General features: G+C 39.7%; 2 protein-coding genes across 2 annotated transcripts; both read left to right on the top strand.

Annotated features, from left to right (window-relative positions):
* Nucleotides 1-888: 888 nt before the first annotated feature.
* Nucleotides 889-16,896, top strand: LOC123645876 (olfactory receptor 1J2-like). Its single transcript, XM_045562390.1, has 2 exons — nucleotides 889-1,385; nucleotides 15,954-16,896. The coding sequence occupies exons 1-2, from the start codon at nucleotides 889-891 to the stop codon at nucleotides 16,894-16,896; spliced, it is 1,440 nt and encodes a 479-aa protein (XP_045418346.1).
* LOC123646320 (developmental pluripotency-associated protein 2-like) lies at nucleotides 12,744-14,711 on the top strand. Its single transcript, XM_045563150.1, is given in 3 exon segments — nucleotides 12,744-12,819; nucleotides 13,791-13,981; nucleotides 13,983-14,711. Coding segments are annotated over 3 exon segments (996 nt in total).
* Nucleotides 16,897-18,745: the final 1,849 nt, after the last annotated feature.

Genomic DNA, 18,745 nt, shown 5'->3' with positions numbered 1-18,745 from the left:
TATTTATTTGCACATTTAAGTACTGCATGCTTTCATTTTCCCATTGTTAAAATGGATAAAATAATATGTCTATGTTGAGGATTTAATTAGAAAGTGCATGTAAAAAACTTGGAATAGTGCCTACCACTATTGTTAATGTCAGTTTGCAAACCTGGATAGGACACTTTTGGTGACAGGGAACTACAGATCACTCAGAACAGCAGGACCCAACCAGTGACACCATAAGCTTGTGACAAAACTTTAGCAATTCTGTTACAACTTAGGGAGTTTCACCTTCCTTCTAAAGAAAATAACTGATAGCCCTCACTTCATTCTCTATTGCTATGTATTCATCTTTTTTTTCTTTTTCTAAATTTCACATATAAGTGAGATGATGCAGTATTTTCTTTCTGTGTCTGGCTAAGAGAAACTGGGTTATGCTGCAGAAAATAAAGTAAATAAATAATATCCAGCAGCTTAAAAAAAAGGGAATAACCGATACTCATTTCATGTTTCAATCATCACAGTGAATGACTGAGGTTTGAATCTGGCTTGATATAAAGATATAAATTCCTCAAATGCAGAGACTTTGCATTTCTTGTTTGTATTCATGGATTCCATAGTGCAGTACCTGGGACAAGGCTGTTGTTAAATAAATACATGTTGGATAAACAATTAATGTCCTTTTGTTTCTTTGGGAAGAAACTTGGTTAATGTGAGGGTCTGATGTATCATTAGCACTAAAATGGGACAGACTTGTGATTCATGCACCAAGTGTGAAAAATAAACAGAAGTGTAGCCAAAATTAAACATTTTTGTATTAAAACTAACCAGACATTTCTGTAATGTTACAGCCATGCTCACTGGCATTTCCCACTTTCCCCAATTCCCAACGGGAGTAAGAACAGCATGAGGCCTGAGAACCAGAGCAGCCTGTCCGAGTTCCTCCTCCTGGGGCTGCCCATCCCGCCAGAGCAGCAGGGCGTGTTCTTCCTCCTGTTCCTGGGCGTGTACCTGACCACGGTGCTGGGGAACCTGCTCATCGTCCTGCTCATCCGGCTGGACTCTCGCCTCCACACCCCCATGTACTTCTTCCTCAGCCACTTGGCCTTTTCTGACATTTCCATTTCTTCTATCACGGTTCCAAAGATGCTGATGAACATGCAGGCTCAGCAAGGATCCATCTCCTATGTGGGGTGCATTTCTCAGATATATTTTTTCATACTTTTTGGCTGTCTTGACAATTTCCTTCTTGCAGTGATGGCCTATGACAGGTATGTGGCCATCTGCCACCCACTGCGCTATATCACTGTCATGAGGGAGGAGCTGTGTGTCTCATTAGTAACTGCGTCCTGGTGTTTCTGTTGTGCCCATGCCCTGTTGCACACCCTCCTGTTGGTCCAACTGTCCTTCTGCGCTGCTAGTACCATCTCCCACTTCTTCTGTGACCTCACTGCCCTCCTGAAGCTGAGCTGCTCAGACATCTCCCTCAATGAGCTGGTCATCTTCACTGAGGGGGCAGTGCTTTTTTCCCTACCTTTGGGTAGTATCTTGGGCTCTTATATTTGTATAGGAACCACTGTCCTCAGGGGCCCCTCTACTAAGAGATTCTTTAAAACCTTTTCTACCTGTGGCTCCCATCTCTTTGTGGTGTCTTTATACTATGGGACACTTGCAGCTGTTTACTTTTTCTCATCATGGAACTCCAATGGCAAAGAAATAACTGCTTCTGTTATTTATACGGTAGTTACCCCTATGCTGAACCCCTTCATCTACAGCTTGAGGAACAGAGATATAAAACAGGCTCTAGAAATATTTGTCAATAGGGCTAACTTCTTTAAGTGACAATCACTAAATTCTCTGATTTCCTTCACGAACACTGTGAGATATTAATATATCTCCTAAAATTATTATATCATATGGTTGACAACTCCGTATAGTTTTAAAATAATAACATGTATTTTGCTGTTATATATGGTGTTCCTAATATGTCAACTAAATCAAGTTTGTTACTTGGGTTGTTATGTCTTTTTTATCCTTAATGTTCATCATCTCCTATAAGATATGTGCAAAATCTTGTGCAAAACATGTTGCATTATTATAATTGAGGATTTGTCTTTTTCTCCTTTGAGATATGTCAATTTTTGCTTATATATATTTAAACTATATTATGAGGACACATAGATTTAGCATTATGATCTACTCCTGGTAGACTGACTCTTTCATGTAGTAATGTGCTGAAGCTGGCTTGTATTGGCTTCAAGCTGACTGTGTACATCTCTTCCCAAGTCCACCACCGATGACATTTTGTTGACAGTTTGAAATCAGCCATAATGGGATAATTACACTATGGAAATTGGCAAATGCTAAAAACAAGGATCTCTCATTATTGAGAGCCATTTGTTATTATTTTAGCTGCACACTATTGCATTTATAATTAGGAGATATTTCTCTTGATTTCTATTGAAGGCTCCTACCTTAACATCTCACCCACTTCTTCTGATATTAATATTTATATACCAGCTTGTTTTTTGGTTAGTGTTTACATGATGTTTCTTTTCCATCATTTAACATTGAACCTTTCTATGTCTTTATATATGTGCTGTGCCCATTGTAAATAGTGTAAGTTGACTTTGCTCTTTTTTTATGTAGATTGATAATTATTACTCTTCTGGAGAATTTGATCTATTTATATTAAATGTAAAAATGATATATTTGAATTTATATTTTCCATATTACTATGTTTTCTATTTGAAATATCTGTTTCATATTTTTTCCTCCTTTTCCATTTTGATTAATTAAATATGTGTTTTTTCCTCCATTCCTTTCTTATTAACTTGTTAATCATACATTATTATTATTTTATTATTCTTTTCTGTGCTTTGTGTAACAATTACTTCTTGCTTTCTTTTAAAAAATTTTTTATGGAAGCATAATACACATAACACAAATTTATCATTTTAAACATTTGAGATGTATAATTCAGTGGCATCCAGTACGTTCACAACGTGCAACAATTACCACTACCTCACCCCAGAACTCCAAAAGAAAACTATTGACCCATTAAGCAGTTGTTCCCATTTTCCCCTCCTGTAAACCCTAGCAAACAGCAAAATGTTTCTGTCTGTATGAATTTGCCTATTCTGGGTATTTCATATAAATAAAACTCTAAAATATGTGAGCCTTTCATGCCTGGCTTCTTTTATTTCACATAATGTTTTCAAGGTTCATCCCTGTTGTAGCCTGTACCAGTACTTCATTCCTATTTGTGGCTGAATAATATTTCATTGTATGAATACCCAACATTTTGTTTATCCATGCATCCACTGATGAACATTTGGGTTGTTTCCACCTTTTGGCTATTGTTAATAGTGCAGCTCTGAACATTTGTATGTTCAGAGCAAGGTTTTGTTTAAACTCCCTTTTTCAATTCTTTTGGGTATATATCTAGGGGTGGAATTGATAGGTCATCTGGTACTTCTGTTTAACTTATTGCAATTGTTCTCTGGCATTCATGAAGCTTGTTGGAAGTTTGCCCTCTAGGAAGCCAACAAAAGCTGTCTCACCTGAGGGGAGGTGCCTAGAGAATTTGTTGGCTGATGAATGGGACCAAAAGCTAGATGCCAGGGATGGATTTACCTATACAACATGGTGAAAAGGCCTCATGAATAGGCAGACATACCAAGAGAAAATGTGCAAAGTGAAACACATAAAGAAATAAAAAAGTGGAATATATAGAAAGAAAGCATAAATTGAGGGGAAAGTTTAAAAACACATTTATTGAGATTCCAGAGGGAGAGAAAGGAAGAAAGGAGAAATGAATAGCTAATTCTCAATAATTCTAAAACTGATAAAAGGCACCAAGTGATAAATTCAAGAAACAGAAAAACCATAGCAGTATGCAAATAAGAAACCTACACAAAATTACATCATAGTATAACTGCTGAATCTTAAAGAGAAGGGAAAAATCTTAAAAGCAGCCAGATTAAAAAAAAACACATAATATCCAATTAAGACAAGATAAGATTCTGATTAAAAAATGGGCAAAGGACCTGAATAGACATTTCTCAAAAGAAGACAATTCCCAACAGGTATATGAAAAATTGCTCAATATCCCTTATAATCAGGAAAATGCACATAAAAAGCACAATAAGACACCACCTCATACCTGTTAGAATGGTTATTATCAAAAAGACAAAAGATAAATATTGGTGAGTGTGTGGAGAAAAGGAAACCCTTGTATACTCTTGGTGGGAATGTAAATTAGCAGAGCCACTACGGAAAACAGCATGGAAATTCCTCAATTATTAAAACTAGAATTGCCATATGATTCAGCAATCTCACTTTTGGGTATACATCCAAAAGAATTGAAACCAGTATCTTGAAGAGATACTGCACTCCCATGTTAATTGCAGCATTATTCACAATAGCCAAGATATGGAATCAATCCAAGAGTCCAACAGTAGATGAATGGATAAAAAAAAGTGGTACACACACGCGTGCGGGCACACACACACACACACACACACACACACACACTGGAATATTACTCAGGCTTACAAAAGAAGGTAATCTCCTCATTTACAAACCTGAAGGACATTATGCTAAGAGAAATAAGCCAGGCACAGAAAGACAAATACCATGTGATCGCACTTACATGTGCAATCTAAAAAAGTCAAACTCATAGAAGCAGAGAGTAGAATGGTGGTTGTCAGGGGTTTGGGGTATGGGGAAATGGGGAAATACTGGTCACAGTGTACAAAGTTTCAGTTGGGTAGGATAAATAAGTTCTGGAGACCTAATGTACTGCATGGTAACTATGGTTAATAACACTGTATTATATATATGAGCACCTTCTAATTTGCTAAGAGAGTAAATCTTAAATGTTCTAAACACACTCAAAAAAATAATAACTATGTGAGGTGATGGATATGTTAATTAGCTTGATTGCTATAATCATCTCACAGTATATACATATATTAAAACATCACGTTGTACACAGTAAATATACGTAATTTTTATTTGTCAATTATACCCCAATAAAGCTGGGAAAAGAAAAACTTATATGAACAAAAGGAAAAAAAGCCATAATAAGATTGAAACATGACCTTTTAACAATAGCAGCAAGAAAAGGTTGATGGAAACCAGAAGACAAAGAATGACATCTTTACCGAAAAACAAAAATAATTGCTAAGATAGAATGGCAGGTTAGCCAACTGGATTTATTAATGGCTTGTATTTAATAATACCAAGATGCCAGTATTTCTCTGAAAAATATAAGTGAAACAATCCAAAGCCTTAGAGAAGTGGAAGTTTTTGGAGTGTATTAATGATATACCACCTTTCTACTCTCCCCATCTGTGTCTCCAGGAAAGGCCTGGAGGACACCTCATTCACTAAGGCACTGGTAAATTCATCGTAGCAACAGTGTCTCTGAGGTTTGGTGTAATAGTGGGAGATGCTGCCATTGACATGAGCTCCTTGATTTCCATGGATTAACGGCACCTGGTGTGGCAACGCCAGGTTCTCTTAGCCAACAGCGATAAGATGATGCTTTACGGTACTAGCTGGCAAGGGCAGAGTGTCAATAAAACTGCTTTAACGCATAGAGATCTACGGCAATGGCTCTTTGATTTTGTGATCCCTAGGAATAAAATGAACGGGCCGTCTACTAAAGTAATAATTGATTTGTATATCTGAAAAAAAAACACCACCACCCATAAGTCTGGAGAGCAGCTGGGTTCTTTTGAGAAAGTCCCCTGTAACACTGGACATTTTTTTTTAACTTCTCCTTGGTTCTGCCTAGCTCCATGCCTCATTTTTATTGTTCCCCAGCACTTCTCACCATTTACTTACCATTTATTTTGCATTAAAATATTTTTTTCTGTAACCTCCAAATTGGAGATGTATTTCATAAGAGGGATTTCTGTTTATGTTATCCACTGCTACACCTCCAGAGCGTATATTGATATATTACCATTGTGAGAGCCTTAATTTTTTGTTGAGTAAATGAGTGAACAAACTGATTTAATAATTACCAAGTGGCTAATGTGTGCCACAACTAGCTGATCCCTAGTAGTACAAAGACATTGACAATAAACCTTAACATTTATTAAGCTTTCGTTATACACTCATTTAATTATATCCCAAACCCACACTGAAAGTACTATTATCATTTCTACTTTGAAGAACCCAAGTCCCAGAGACCTTTGGTAATGTGCTTAGGTATGCTGTTAGTGAAAGGGGAGGACCCAGAGTCTTTTTTCCAGAGTTTATAGACTCAACTCAGTTTTATTGGGATGTAATTAACATACAGTTTTAAAATGTTCAGCTTGATGTGTTTTGACATATACCTGTGAAGTTACCACCACAACCAGGATAATGTACATACCTGTCACCCCCAAAAGTCATCATGAGAAGTTTTGTGTCGTTTTCTTATATGCTTTTGTAGGCCTGCCCTTCCTCGCTATATTCCTGATATTAGTAATTGTGGGTCTTTTCTCTTTTTTTATTCATTAATCTGGTTTATTAATTTTATCATTTTTCTCAAAGAACTGACTTCTGGTTTTATTGATATTATATATTGTTTTTCTTTTGCCTGTTTCACTGATTTCTGCTTTCTCATTGTTATTTCCTTTGGTTTGCTTCCTTTGGATTTAATTTGCTCTTCTCTTCCTAGTTTCTTTTTTTGATTGAGACACAATAATCGTACATATTTATGGGTACATGAGATATTTTGATACATGTGTAGAATATGTAATGATCAAATCAGAGTAATTGGAATATCCATCACCTCAAAATTTATCATTTCTTTGTGTTGGGAACATTCCAAATCTTCTCTTCTAGCTACTTTGAAACGCACAATACATTATTGTTAATTATAGTCATCCTACTATGCTATTGAACACTAGAATTTATTCCTTCCATCTAACAGTATTTTTGTGTTTGTTAACTAACCTCTCTTCATCCTACCTTTCCCCCTACACTTCCCAGCCTCTGGTAACGACCATTCCACTCTCTACCTCATGAGATCAACTTTTAAAATTCCCACATATGAGCGAGAACATGTGGTATTTGTCTTCCTGTGCCTGGCTTATTTCACTTAACACAGTGTCCTCCAGGCTCATCCATGTTGCTGCAAAGGACAGGATTTTATTCTGCTTTATGGCTGAATAATATTCCATTGTGTATATACAATACATTTTCTTTATCCATTCATCTGTTGTTGGACACTTTAGGTCGATTCCACATTTTGGCTGTTGTGAATAGTGCTGCAATAAACGAGCATGCAGATAGCTCTTTGACATGCTACTTTCCTTTCTTTTCAATAGATAACTTAGCAGTGATATTGCTGGATCATATGGTACTTTTGGTTTAGTTTTTTGAGGAACCTACATATGTTTCCATGACAAGGTTGATCACTAGATGTTCTTTAGGATTGCAGGAATTCAGATAAGATACTTTCAAATGGACATTTGCCCAGTAATAGCATCCCCACCAAGGAACTGATGACAACTCTGGCTTTGAGCCTCTGGAGCCAATGAACTCTGTTTCTAAGCAGCTTACACGAACCCCTACCTTTTTGCCGATGAAACTTTCCCTTTACCCTTCCTTCACTGGATGCTTTGATGGCTTTCCATTCCATGCATCCTGGGTTATAATCCTCATTTCTCATTCTAAATAAACTCAACATATTTGGAAATTTCTCTAATGTCTTTTTTTTTTTAAATGTTAACATTTGGCAGGACAGCAGACAGGCAGAAGCAGCCTGGTCTGCACCCTTCTTTGTCCAGTATGGCAGGAGTTGCAGAGCAGGGATGGTTGGGGGAGGGCCTGGCTAGAAGCTGGAGGCTGGAGTGTAGGGGCAGGGTTAGGTGTGAGGGCAGCACCATGGTGGGGTGTTCCTGGCTCACAGTGTACCTCCAGGATCCCCAGTTATTTCATTGCCTCACCATGAAAAGAATTTAAGGTATTCTCCAAACATAATTCTACCATGTTCTCCCTCTTTCTCTCTTCCTCTCTCTCTCCACTCCCTCCCATTTCTTCTTTGCTATTACACTTTCTCTCATAATAGCAGGGGATGTATGTCAACTTCTCTAAATCGTATACTAATGCTTCTTCCACTAAGCTTGAAATGAAGATGAAAGCAGCCCCCTCTCTGTTGGGAGGATTTGGAGTTCATTACACAAGCTTTCTCCAAAAGAAAACTCTTTACAAGACACCTTCTTGTCCCCAGCTCTCAGCTCTCTTTAGATCCATATTAGATTGAGAGGCTCAAGAGTTATGATATTAATTACTGGGTATGTCGTATAAATATCTTTTATGTCCCACAACTCACTTTAGTATCTGATGTCTTGGTGCCTCAGTTGAAACTTCCAGTTTAACCTCCTGACACATGCTGCTCCCTCTCCCTGTGACCATCAGAACAAGATTAAATTTTGTGTGTTTGGATAATTTTTATCCATTAAGACTCAGGTAAAGCAACGTCTTCTCTGGAAAGTCATTTATATCCTCTTCTACCATGCTGAGCTAATTATTCCTCCTCAAACTTACAGTGTTCCATATAAACTATTACAGTCTTAGCCACACTGAGTCACTCTGGAGTCAGACAGCCAAGATTCAAATCTTCCTTTCACTAGCTGCGTGATCTTGGGGTGTTCTAACCCACTTTGAGCCTGAGTTTTCCAAACCTACCTCTTGGTGGTGTTGTCAGGGTTAAGTTAGGTAATTTTAATGTATCTTAGACCCGTATCTGAGAGAATTGAGGTGATATTTATTGTGTCACTGAATAACTGTATGCGTTTTGGGAGAAAGGAAGTATAGGCTGTATTCCTGAAGGACAAAAAAGCAGTGTGCTAATTATTCCATAAGGAGAATAAAATGTAATGTTTTCCCTGAAATTTCTGGAAAAACTCAGGGTCCCTGGATGCCTGGGTGCCTGGGTGAAGGAGGAACCATTTCTTCACAAACATGCAAAATCCCTTAGAAATGGAGGTGTGAAAGGTCAGACACATTTTATAATATATTTAAAATCTGGGGAAAGACTAGCTCTGATGGCTTCCATTTAATGATACCAGCCAAAATGATAGAACATCCTCAAAATATTTTCCAATCCCATTATCTAAGAAAGGTCAAATAAAGTCCTATAAAACATATCATATTTTGCTATTCCCCCGACAGGTGTAAGAATAATGTTGGCAAAGCATTTCAAAGTTACGGCTGTGGAAGGAAGACAAGTTACCTGGTGGGTAGGGTCCAATAAGAACCCCGTTGAGTGGGATATGGCTCTACCTAAATTCCTGAGGCCATACAGCTTTCTATTTAGATGTGGTTGAAGCCAGTATTGTCTTAAACTTCCCCGGGGTTTATCCCATGCCAAAGTGTGCCTAAGCCAGGGAAAGCAGAGGGTAGAACAGAAGGGAGACTGAGATCTTTCCTCTGTGGGCTCATCCTCTAAGGTTCCCAGGACAAATATTCTCCCACAGGACACCTTTCCCAGAGGAATCGAGGGAGAATTGGGCAATTAATCCAAGTTTGATGGATGTCTTTAACAGGAAGTTATTATGTACAAGTTCTACCCCCTACCCCTAGGGTTTTTTTCTTGGTTGGTTTACTCTCTTCAGTTCATAGCTCTGGGGCTGGCAGACAGGATTGAGAACTTGAGTGTGCAGCTTCTCTTTTTGATGCCTGAGAAATGTCTGGGATTTTGGAAGCTGGTTTTTCGGTCCTATAAAGAGGACCTTAGGGCATATTTACCCACCAAACATCAGACCGTAAATGCAGGCAAGGTCAGTAAGGGGGATGAAATGGGTATTTTTTTCTCTCATCAAGAGATGGGTTTATAAATAGATATAGAAGAGGAAGAATCAGAAGGTAAAATTTGGCATGGGGAGGAAAGAGAGAGAAAAATAAGACAGAGAGAGAAGAAGAAAGGCACAGAGACACACGGAGTGATGGAAGAATGGAAGTATAGAAACAGAAGAGTGAGGACTGAGTGGGGAGCAGGGCAAAAATGAGAGAGAGAAAAATAAAGGTAACCTCAGTTATTCAGTTATAACAACAGCTGGAAAATGGACTAAGACAGCTTATGTCTGGGCAGCCTTGGTAGGTCTGGAGAGCAAGAGTAAATTTCAGAAGCAGACAGCCTGGACCCCCATGTCATCTAACTATGTTGCTTTGATGTCTTTACCTTTGGCTATAAAAAAAAAAAAAACTCCAGCTGCCACCATTAGGGATAATTATTTCCTGTTGACAAACATTATTCCTCTCTGTTTAGTCAGGACAACACTCTAGTACAGTGCCTGTTGTGTGGTGGGTTTCGAGGGTCCAGTTGCCAAACAACAGCAGGTGCCTTCGAAGGACAAATGTCTCTCCAAAGGGACACTCATTCACTGCCTGATGTCTGCCTGTGTAGAAATTGTTCGGCTAAATCCTAACCTCTGGAGCAATAAGAGGGTACCTGAAGCTGCAAAGAAAGATGGAGTTAAGAAGGGTCATTGAAGGAGGAAAGATGTAGGAGGCTGGGAGCAGGATAACCAACGTCATTTCTTTACATCTTGCTGAAGACGCAGTTACCCTCCTGCCTTTGGCTCTGAGTTCTGACAGGCTGCTGGTGGACTGGCTCGTGGCTGCCTCATAAGTCATCCGGCTCATCCCCAAGTACAGCCTGGACACAGGCACTGTGCTCTGCTGCTGGGTGTCAGAACAAAAGCTACTGCTATGAGAACAAGCCTCTCTCCTGAGTTTCCTGTTTGGTTTCTCTCCCTGGTGAGTGGTACCTGTCTGTTTCTCACTGGCCTGAATGATCATTCCAGCCATGGGATGATCCTTTCCCTCTGTGCTCATATGTGTTCTATGTTGCTGCTCCTGGTTTGCCACCCACATTTTTGCCAGCAATTTCTACACTCAATTCTACATCTTTGTCCAAGGAGTTAACTCCCAGAGTCCAGCAAAGGAATTGATATGGATCCTTTTCTTTTGGGTGCAAAAGAATGTAAATTCTTCTGCTCTCTCTCTGGGTAGATTTGCATTTTGTCTTTAATTGTGGCAGGAAGGGAGCCAACATGTACTGAGCACTCTGCAAGCAAAGGTACTAGGGGCTTTGCACATGTCATCTCATTTCATCTTTACAAAAACCTTATGGGGTGTAATTTTGTGTTGCTTAAAGATCCTCATCTTTCTGGGATTCACAAGGGTTCAGAAACCTGCTGTGGGACAAACATACCATAATCAAACTATGATTATGAGCCAAGCCTATCTTATTCCAAAACCTGTGGATTTTTCTCTAGTCTCACGCTGCCTTCAATGTGTGTGTGTGTGTGTGTGTGTGTGTGTGTATGTGTGTGTGTGTGTGAGAGAGAGAGAGAGAGAGAGAGAGAGAGAATGCCTCATTCCTTGGGTATCACTAGAAAAAGGAGAAAATTTGAGCCTAACACTTTTAACACTGCGTTTACTGACCAGTCTCAATATGTATGTTAGAGTGAGGATGCCTTTAGGAATTGGGATGAGGTCTATGTTGTTAGATTTAGAAATTCGAAGATTTGAAAGCTGCCACCAGTTTGTCTTCTTCTGCTGGATTTTTGCTCTTGGCTAAAAGTCTATTAATGGGTAAGAGCCCTCTCCAACTCTCTGCCTATTCTTATTAAAAGAAAGGATGGTATTAAAAATTTTGTAGGAGAGGGAGTGGACTAGAGTCTCCTTTATGATTAGTGACAAATGCTTCTAATGAGATAATAACCTAATTTCCCTACTTGTTAGGTAGAAATTAGCCTTGTTGAGTGATTGCTTTGTTTTGTCTCATGCAGTGTGGAAGTTGGGTAAGGACACATTGATTTTGTTGCATCCTGGTATCCAGGTAACCAGAATATTTGGACATACATGAAGTGTTTCTGACACTGATGTATCAGCTTCCTATTACTGCTCTAACAATTGGCCACAAACTCAGTGGCTTTAAAATACCTGACAAATTTATTACCTTACAGTTTTGGAGGTCAGAAGTCTGAACTGGACCTCACTGGGTTAAAACCAAAATGTTGGCCTTCTTTCCAGAGCTTCTAGAGCAGAAACCATGTCATTGCCTTTTCTGGCTCTAGCAGCCACTTGCATTCCTCAGCTAATCTTCTTCCATCTTCCAGCAGCATAACATCTTCAAATATCTCTCTGACTCTGACTTTTCTGCCTCCTTTTCCACATTTAAGGGCTCATGATTACATTGGACCAACCTAGCCAACCCAGGATAGTCTCCCTATTTTAAAGTCATCTGATTAGCAAACTTAACTGTAACCTGAACTCCCCCTTGTCATGCACCATAACATATTGATGCATTGTGGAGACTAGGGCATGGACTAACCTCTTTGTGGGTCATTACCCTGCTTACCACAACTGGCAAACAGGTGTGTTTTAATTTGACAGGAGAACCCAAGAGGGAGATGAAAACTTGAGAAACAACTAATATCTCACTTCTTTTGGAAACTTTTGATAATAGCCTCCACAGTTTGTTATGGGATGAGTGCCATTAATATTATGTTGCCTAGGCAGGAAATAGGGCTTGATTGGGAAAGAATTAGAAAATATATATTTCGAATATAATTTCAGATGATATTGTCACTTAAGCTGCTCTATGTTATTGATAGCAGTAGACAATAAAGTATAAATGAATTTGCCTAAAATATTTTCTCGAAGCCAGACTGGTACTTGCCTTCTCAACATAACATGGGATCACAGGGAATCCACAGCCACAAACGGGCGGATGACCAGACGTCTAAATGACATTAACTAGAAACCTGCCTTCCAGGGAAGCTGGAACAGAGAAGTCAGCAAGGGTGAGAGAGGAGAGGGAGGGTGAGAAATAGGATAGATATGCAGGAGAGACACAGGTTTTGCAGGATCTGTAGAAAACTTTCAGACGGGAAGTCATATTGAAATATGGGTTTTAAAAAAGATTTCTGGCTACAGTAGAGAAAATGGATTGATAGAATCCAGGATTTCTTAGGGACCCTCTACTTAATTGAAACAAATAAAAATGTATGCATATTGGCCGGGCGCAGTGGCTCACGCCTGTAATCCTAGACCTCTGGGAGACCGAGGCAGGTGGATCGCTCGAGGTCAGGAGTTCGAGACCAGCCTGAGCGAGACCCCGTCTCTACTAAAAATAGAAATAAATTATCTGGACAACTAAAAATATATATAGAAAAAATTAGCCGGGCATGGTGGTGCATGCCTGTAGCCCCAGCTACTCGGGAGGCTGAGGCAGTAGGATTGCTTAAGCCCGGGAGTTTGAGGTTGCTGTGAGCTAGGCTGACGCCATGGCACTCACTCTAGCCCGGGAAATAAAGTGACACTCTGTCTCAAAAAAAAAAAAAAAAAAGTATGCATATTAATGACTGTTCTTTAAGGAATACAATACAATTCTTTGCATCCTTTGATTTGAAAAGGCCACTTTTCACCTGCTATTTAACAATGGATGTTGAAGTCAACTCTTCTAACAGTTGCTGTGCCAGGACTAATGATTTGGACCACGCACCACAGAAACTTTTTGGGGCAATAATGTGGCTGAAACACCTTTTTCCACAGTCTAGTCCTCAGTGCCACAGGTGCAAGAATTCTGTTTTGTCAGTGAACCAAGAAATGGTGGCTCTCGTTAACATTTGCCTCCACAGTAATTTTTCTAGCTTCCTTATGTTCCAACATAGGGAAAAATATGAGAAACAGGTTAAGTTTCCCACTTTCTGAAATAAAACATATATCTTTTTAGAGATTAAAAGAAGTAAACTGCACGTATCCTTAACATTGCTGGCTTTGCCTTCCCCTAGGTGTTGCTGAAAACACAGACTCAAATTATGATAGCAACAAGAAGAATTTCTCTGTCAAGGAAATAGATGATGAGGAAAGTGTGATTTTGACATTAGTTCCAGTTAAAGCTGAGTCAAATCTAGAACAACAAGTGGAACCAACTGTTTCTTCAACTTCTGATGTCAAACCAAACAAGCCCAGGAAACACAATGAATGAAGTTCATCTACCTCCAACAAATGAACAATTGAAAGCTCCCCCAAAAGCTAGATGTAAGATGCCAGTTCTTCCCTTGCCAACCATTTTGCCTCCCATTAATGATGTGTGTTGAGACCCTTTGCGGAACAGGTGCCAACAACTCAATTTGAGTACTGCCGGCAAGAAAATAGAAGTTTTTCTGAGGCTTCAGCAGCACGCTTATCCTGAACAGAAACATGATATTCCTGAAACCTTTAAGGAGGCCAGATCTCGATCCTATTCAAGGAGACACAGGGCAGGGACCAAGAGAGCAAGGCTGCAGGAAAGTCGCAAGATGAATGAGAAAGCAGGAGAGACTAATATAGTTGAAGTGGTAACTTCAGCTCAGGAATCTGCGCTGGCATCGTGGGCAAGGATTGCTGCTGGAGCTGCTCAGCCTGAGGCTGTGAATTCACGTTCCATTCCTGCTCCTGTTGAGGCCTTTCTGATGGAAGCCTCTGGCGTCAGGTGGCGTGTGGTCCATGGCGCAGCTCTGGCAGCAGACACAAAGGGCTGGGTTCGCCTGCAGTTTCATGCCGGTCGGGCCTGGGTGCCTGGCACTCCCAGGAAGATGATTTCTCTCTTCCTGTTCCCAGCCTGCACTTTCCCATCCCCAGGCCTAGAAGATAATATGTTATGCCCTGACTGTGCTAAGAGGAATAAGAAGATAATGAAAAGATTAATGACAATGGGGAAGAAGAAGTAACCTTGTTTGAACACAATGTAGGGGACCAGAATACGCCACCTCAAAATCAATATTATTTTGAGCTGAAGCCAATTGAGAAGAAACAGATACAAGACAAACTCTCTGCCTTCCCACTATTTGCCAAAATGCAGGGCATTATACACTTTATACACTTTATAAAAGTCTCTCGTTGCCTCTCTAACTGGAAGGACAAATGGTGGAGAGCCCATAAATTGAGTTACATCCCAATTGCTTTGCTATGTCCTAACTATCCCAAACATCTCCTGTTGCCTGGAGTACAGATTTAGGAAGTATTTAGCTATATAGAGTACAACTTGGTTTTGTTTTAATAGATTTTCTTTTTCTGAGCAGTTCTAGGTTTATAGAAAAATTGAGTGAAAAGTACAAAGTTCCCAAATACTCCCATATACACTCTGCCGAGCTTCCCCTCCAGTTTCCTGTATTAGTAACATCTTGCAATTACACGATGGCACATTTGTTACAATTGATAAGTCAGAGCTGGGCATGGTGACCAGCAACTGTAGTCCCAGCTGTTAGGGAGACTGAGGCAGCAGGATTGCTGGAGCCCAGAAGTTCCAGGCTATAGTGTGCAATGATCACACTTGTGAATAGGCACTGTTCTGCAGCCTGGGCAAAGGAGTGAGACACTGTCTCAAAAAAAAGTTAAAAAAAATTGATGAGTCAATACTGACACGTTATTATTAACTGAAGTCCATAGTTCATATTAGAGTTCATTATTTGTGTTGTATATTCCATGGGTTTTGACAAATGTAAAATGATATGTATCCAACATAGTATGCTGAATAGTTTAACTGTCCTAAAAATCCCTTGTGTTCCACCTATTTATCCCCCCCACCTCTCATCCCCTGAAAACTATAGATCTTTTTACTGTCTCCATAGCTTTCCCTTCTCCAGAATGTCATGTACTTGAAACCATACCATGTGTAGCCCATTCAGATTGGCTTTCACATAGCAATATACATTTAAGGTTCCTCCATGTCTTTTCATTACTTGATATCATTTCTTTTTGGTACTGAATAATATTCCATTGTCTGCCTGTTCAGTTTGTTTATTCATTCACCTACTCAAGGACATCTTGGCTGGTTCCAAGTTTCAGCAATTATTATATGAACAAAGATGCTGTAAACATTGAAAAATATATCTTTTTAATTGACTGCTAAAAATGGTTATTTCAACCTAATATTCTCAACCATTCTTCAGCCCCATTAGGGAAAAGAGGAGCATGAGGCCTGAGAACCAGAGCAGCGTGTCCGAGTTCCTCCTCCTGGGGCTGCCCATCCCGCCAGAGCGGCAGGGCGTGTTCTTCCTCCTGTTCCTGGGCATGTACCTGGCCACCGTGCTGGGGAACCTGCTCATCGTCCTGCTCATCCGGCTGGACTCTCGCCTCCACACCCCCATGTACTTCTTCCTCAGCCACTTGGCCCTCACGGACATCTCCTTTTCATCTGTCACCGTCCCAAAGATGCTGGTGAACATGCAGACCCAACACCTCTCCATCCCCTATGCAGGGTGCATAGCACAGATGTATTTTTTCATCTTTTTTACCGACCTGGACAGCTTTCTTATTACATCAATGGCATATGACCGATATGTTGCCATATGTCACCCTCTCCACTACACCACCATCATGAGGGAAGAGCTCTGCACCTTATTGGTGGCTATATCCTGGGTCCTGTCTTGTGCCAGCTCCCTCTCCCACACCCTTCTCCTGACCCGGCTGTCCTTCTGTGCTGCTAATGCCATTCCCAACTTCTTCTGTGACCTTGCTGCCCTGCTCAAGCTGTCCTGCTCAGACATCTTCCTCAATGAGCTGGTCATATTCACAGCAGGGGTGGTGGTTATTACCGTACCATTCTTATGTATCCTGGTATCTTACGGCTACATTGGGGCCACCATCCTTAGGATCCCTTCAACCAAAGGGATCTGCAAAGCATTGTCCACGTGTGGGTCCCATCTCTCTGTGGTGTCTCTGTACTATGGGGCAATACTTGGGCAGTACCTTTTCCCCGCATTAAGCAATTCCATTGACAAGGACATCATTGCGGCTCTCATGTACACGGTGGTCACACCCATGTTGAACCCCTTTATCTACAGCCTTAGGAACAGGGACATGAAAGAGGCCCTTGGGAGACTCTGCAGTAGAGCAGCATTCTTCTCACAGTGACACCTGACTCTTAAAAATCACAATCTCACTTTAGTTGATCTCATTTATTTTATTTTCCATTTGAATGTGTCTCAAAACCCTTTATGTCCTCAAACCCTAAGAAATGATGGCATGTTGGATGCAGTTAGTAAATATTTGTTGACCAGAATTTCGTTCTCTTACTAATAATGTTTTTCTTTGTAAATAGCTTTTGATCTTCAAATGCTAAATTAATTTTATTACTTATTTCTGCCACTTGCAGGGGGACATAAATAATACAATAATATACAGTTTTGTTATCCCTTATTTGAGGAGATTTTTGGAGATGCATCTATTTTTGGCCCATAATCCTAGGCTTTAACACAACACAGGATCTAAAGAAATAGCCGCATTATTTTACTATTTTCTCTCATGTGAACTAAGTAGATTTTTTTTGTTTTTATGGGTCTACTGTAGTAAAAAAAAAAAAAATCCAAACTTCTTGCCACTTACATGAGGGGAAGTGTATTACTCTCTGTCCATGGTGTAAAGTGATACAACAATAACTCTGAGGACTGAGGGACCTGTAGGAGATTGAGACTTCCCCAGAGACTCCCATTTTGCCAATGCTGCATGGTTGGTATTGCTTAGCTTCCATATTCGATCTTTAATGAAAGAAAGTTTCATACTGGCCTCCTTTGAAATATGACCAAATCAGAGTTCTAGCTCTCTGAAAGCATCATCGTTTTCCTACAAATGTCACTCCAGAGTCAGCACTGACTATCCTTCATGAACATCCTGCCTTCCCAAACGAAGAATGAAAAGCAAAGCTGCTCAAACTTTAGTATGCATAAGAATTCCTGGAGTGGTAGTTAAAACTCAGATTCCTGGGATCTACCACCGCAAATTTTGATTCAGTAGTTCTGGGGTGGGGCCCAATAATTTGCATTTCTAATAAGTTGCCACGTGACACTGATGCTGCAGAACTGGGAATTAAATCTTGGAAGTTGTGGGATGCCCATTTATAACACCTTACACGAATTATGGTAGTAGATAGAGTGAAACAAGAGAGCTTATTTTAGTAATAGAGAAATCAGTAGTTCATGTTGATATTTTCAGATTAATTATGGGTATAGTAAATTCCTTTGTTCATGAAGTCTCTAATATATGAGTTCTTTACTGAGCTATCAGATTTTCTTTTCTTGTTTATATATAATATGGACATACCAGTTACTACCTATCATGCTTTGTACCAACACACCTGACTATATGATTAATGAAAATGAAGCCAAAGCTTTGAAAAAAATTATATCCCATGTCCATCTCTGGCTCCTTGTTTCCTTTAAGCCTTGCAGAATTTCAGTGTGACTTGTAACTTTGCTAATGTCACTCAGAATGTTCTAATTTTCCTTGAAGATTATTGAGGCATGTTCACACGTTCTATCTATAACAACTCTAAAAAAACATACTTTTATATTTTTGAACTAACTGAAACAATTATTTCACACGTGATGCACATTAAATTGTACATCAGGTATAAAGTGCTAGATGATTTCAGAAAAGCCCCACAAAAGGATACTTAAGTTCTTGGCAGGACATTGAACAATTTTATGTTAAATGATTTCATTCATTTCTAAAAGGCCTCATTTAACTTGCCATGTTTTTTACATAGCCCGTGAGATTGCATTTGTCTTGAATCCAATCTACGTTATTGTTATTTTTACTGCAGTCTTTACCTCCTCTCTTTTTCTGCCTGATCTGCCCTATGCAAAATGCAATACGTTTACCCAATTTTATACATAAAGGTAAGACTAATTAGTATGCAACAAGTAACTCGGATGACATTGAAGGCTGTGGTGATGGCTTAAACTAGAATGTGTTTGAGGTGTGA

The sequence above is a fragment of the Lemur catta genome, chromosome 10 (genome assembly GCF_020740605.2).
Source record: "Lemur catta isolate mLemCat1 chromosome 10, mLemCat1.pri, whole genome shotgun sequence".
Taxonomy (NCBI): domain Eukaryota; kingdom Metazoa; phylum Chordata; class Mammalia; order Primates; family Lemuridae; genus Lemur; species Lemur catta.
Note: the sequence above shows the minus strand (reverse complement) of the source record. Positions and strands in the feature narration are given on the sequence as shown.

Coding starts and splice junctions, on each gene's coding strand:
- LOC123645876 (XM_045562390.1), top strand. CDS start 889: ATGAGGCCTGAGAACCAGAGCAGCCTGTCCGAGTTCCTCCTCCTGGGG. Junction 1,386..15,953: donor ACCCTCCTGTTGGTCCAACT/GTCCTTCTGCGC, acceptor GGAAAAGAGGAG/CATGAGGCCTGAGAACCAGA.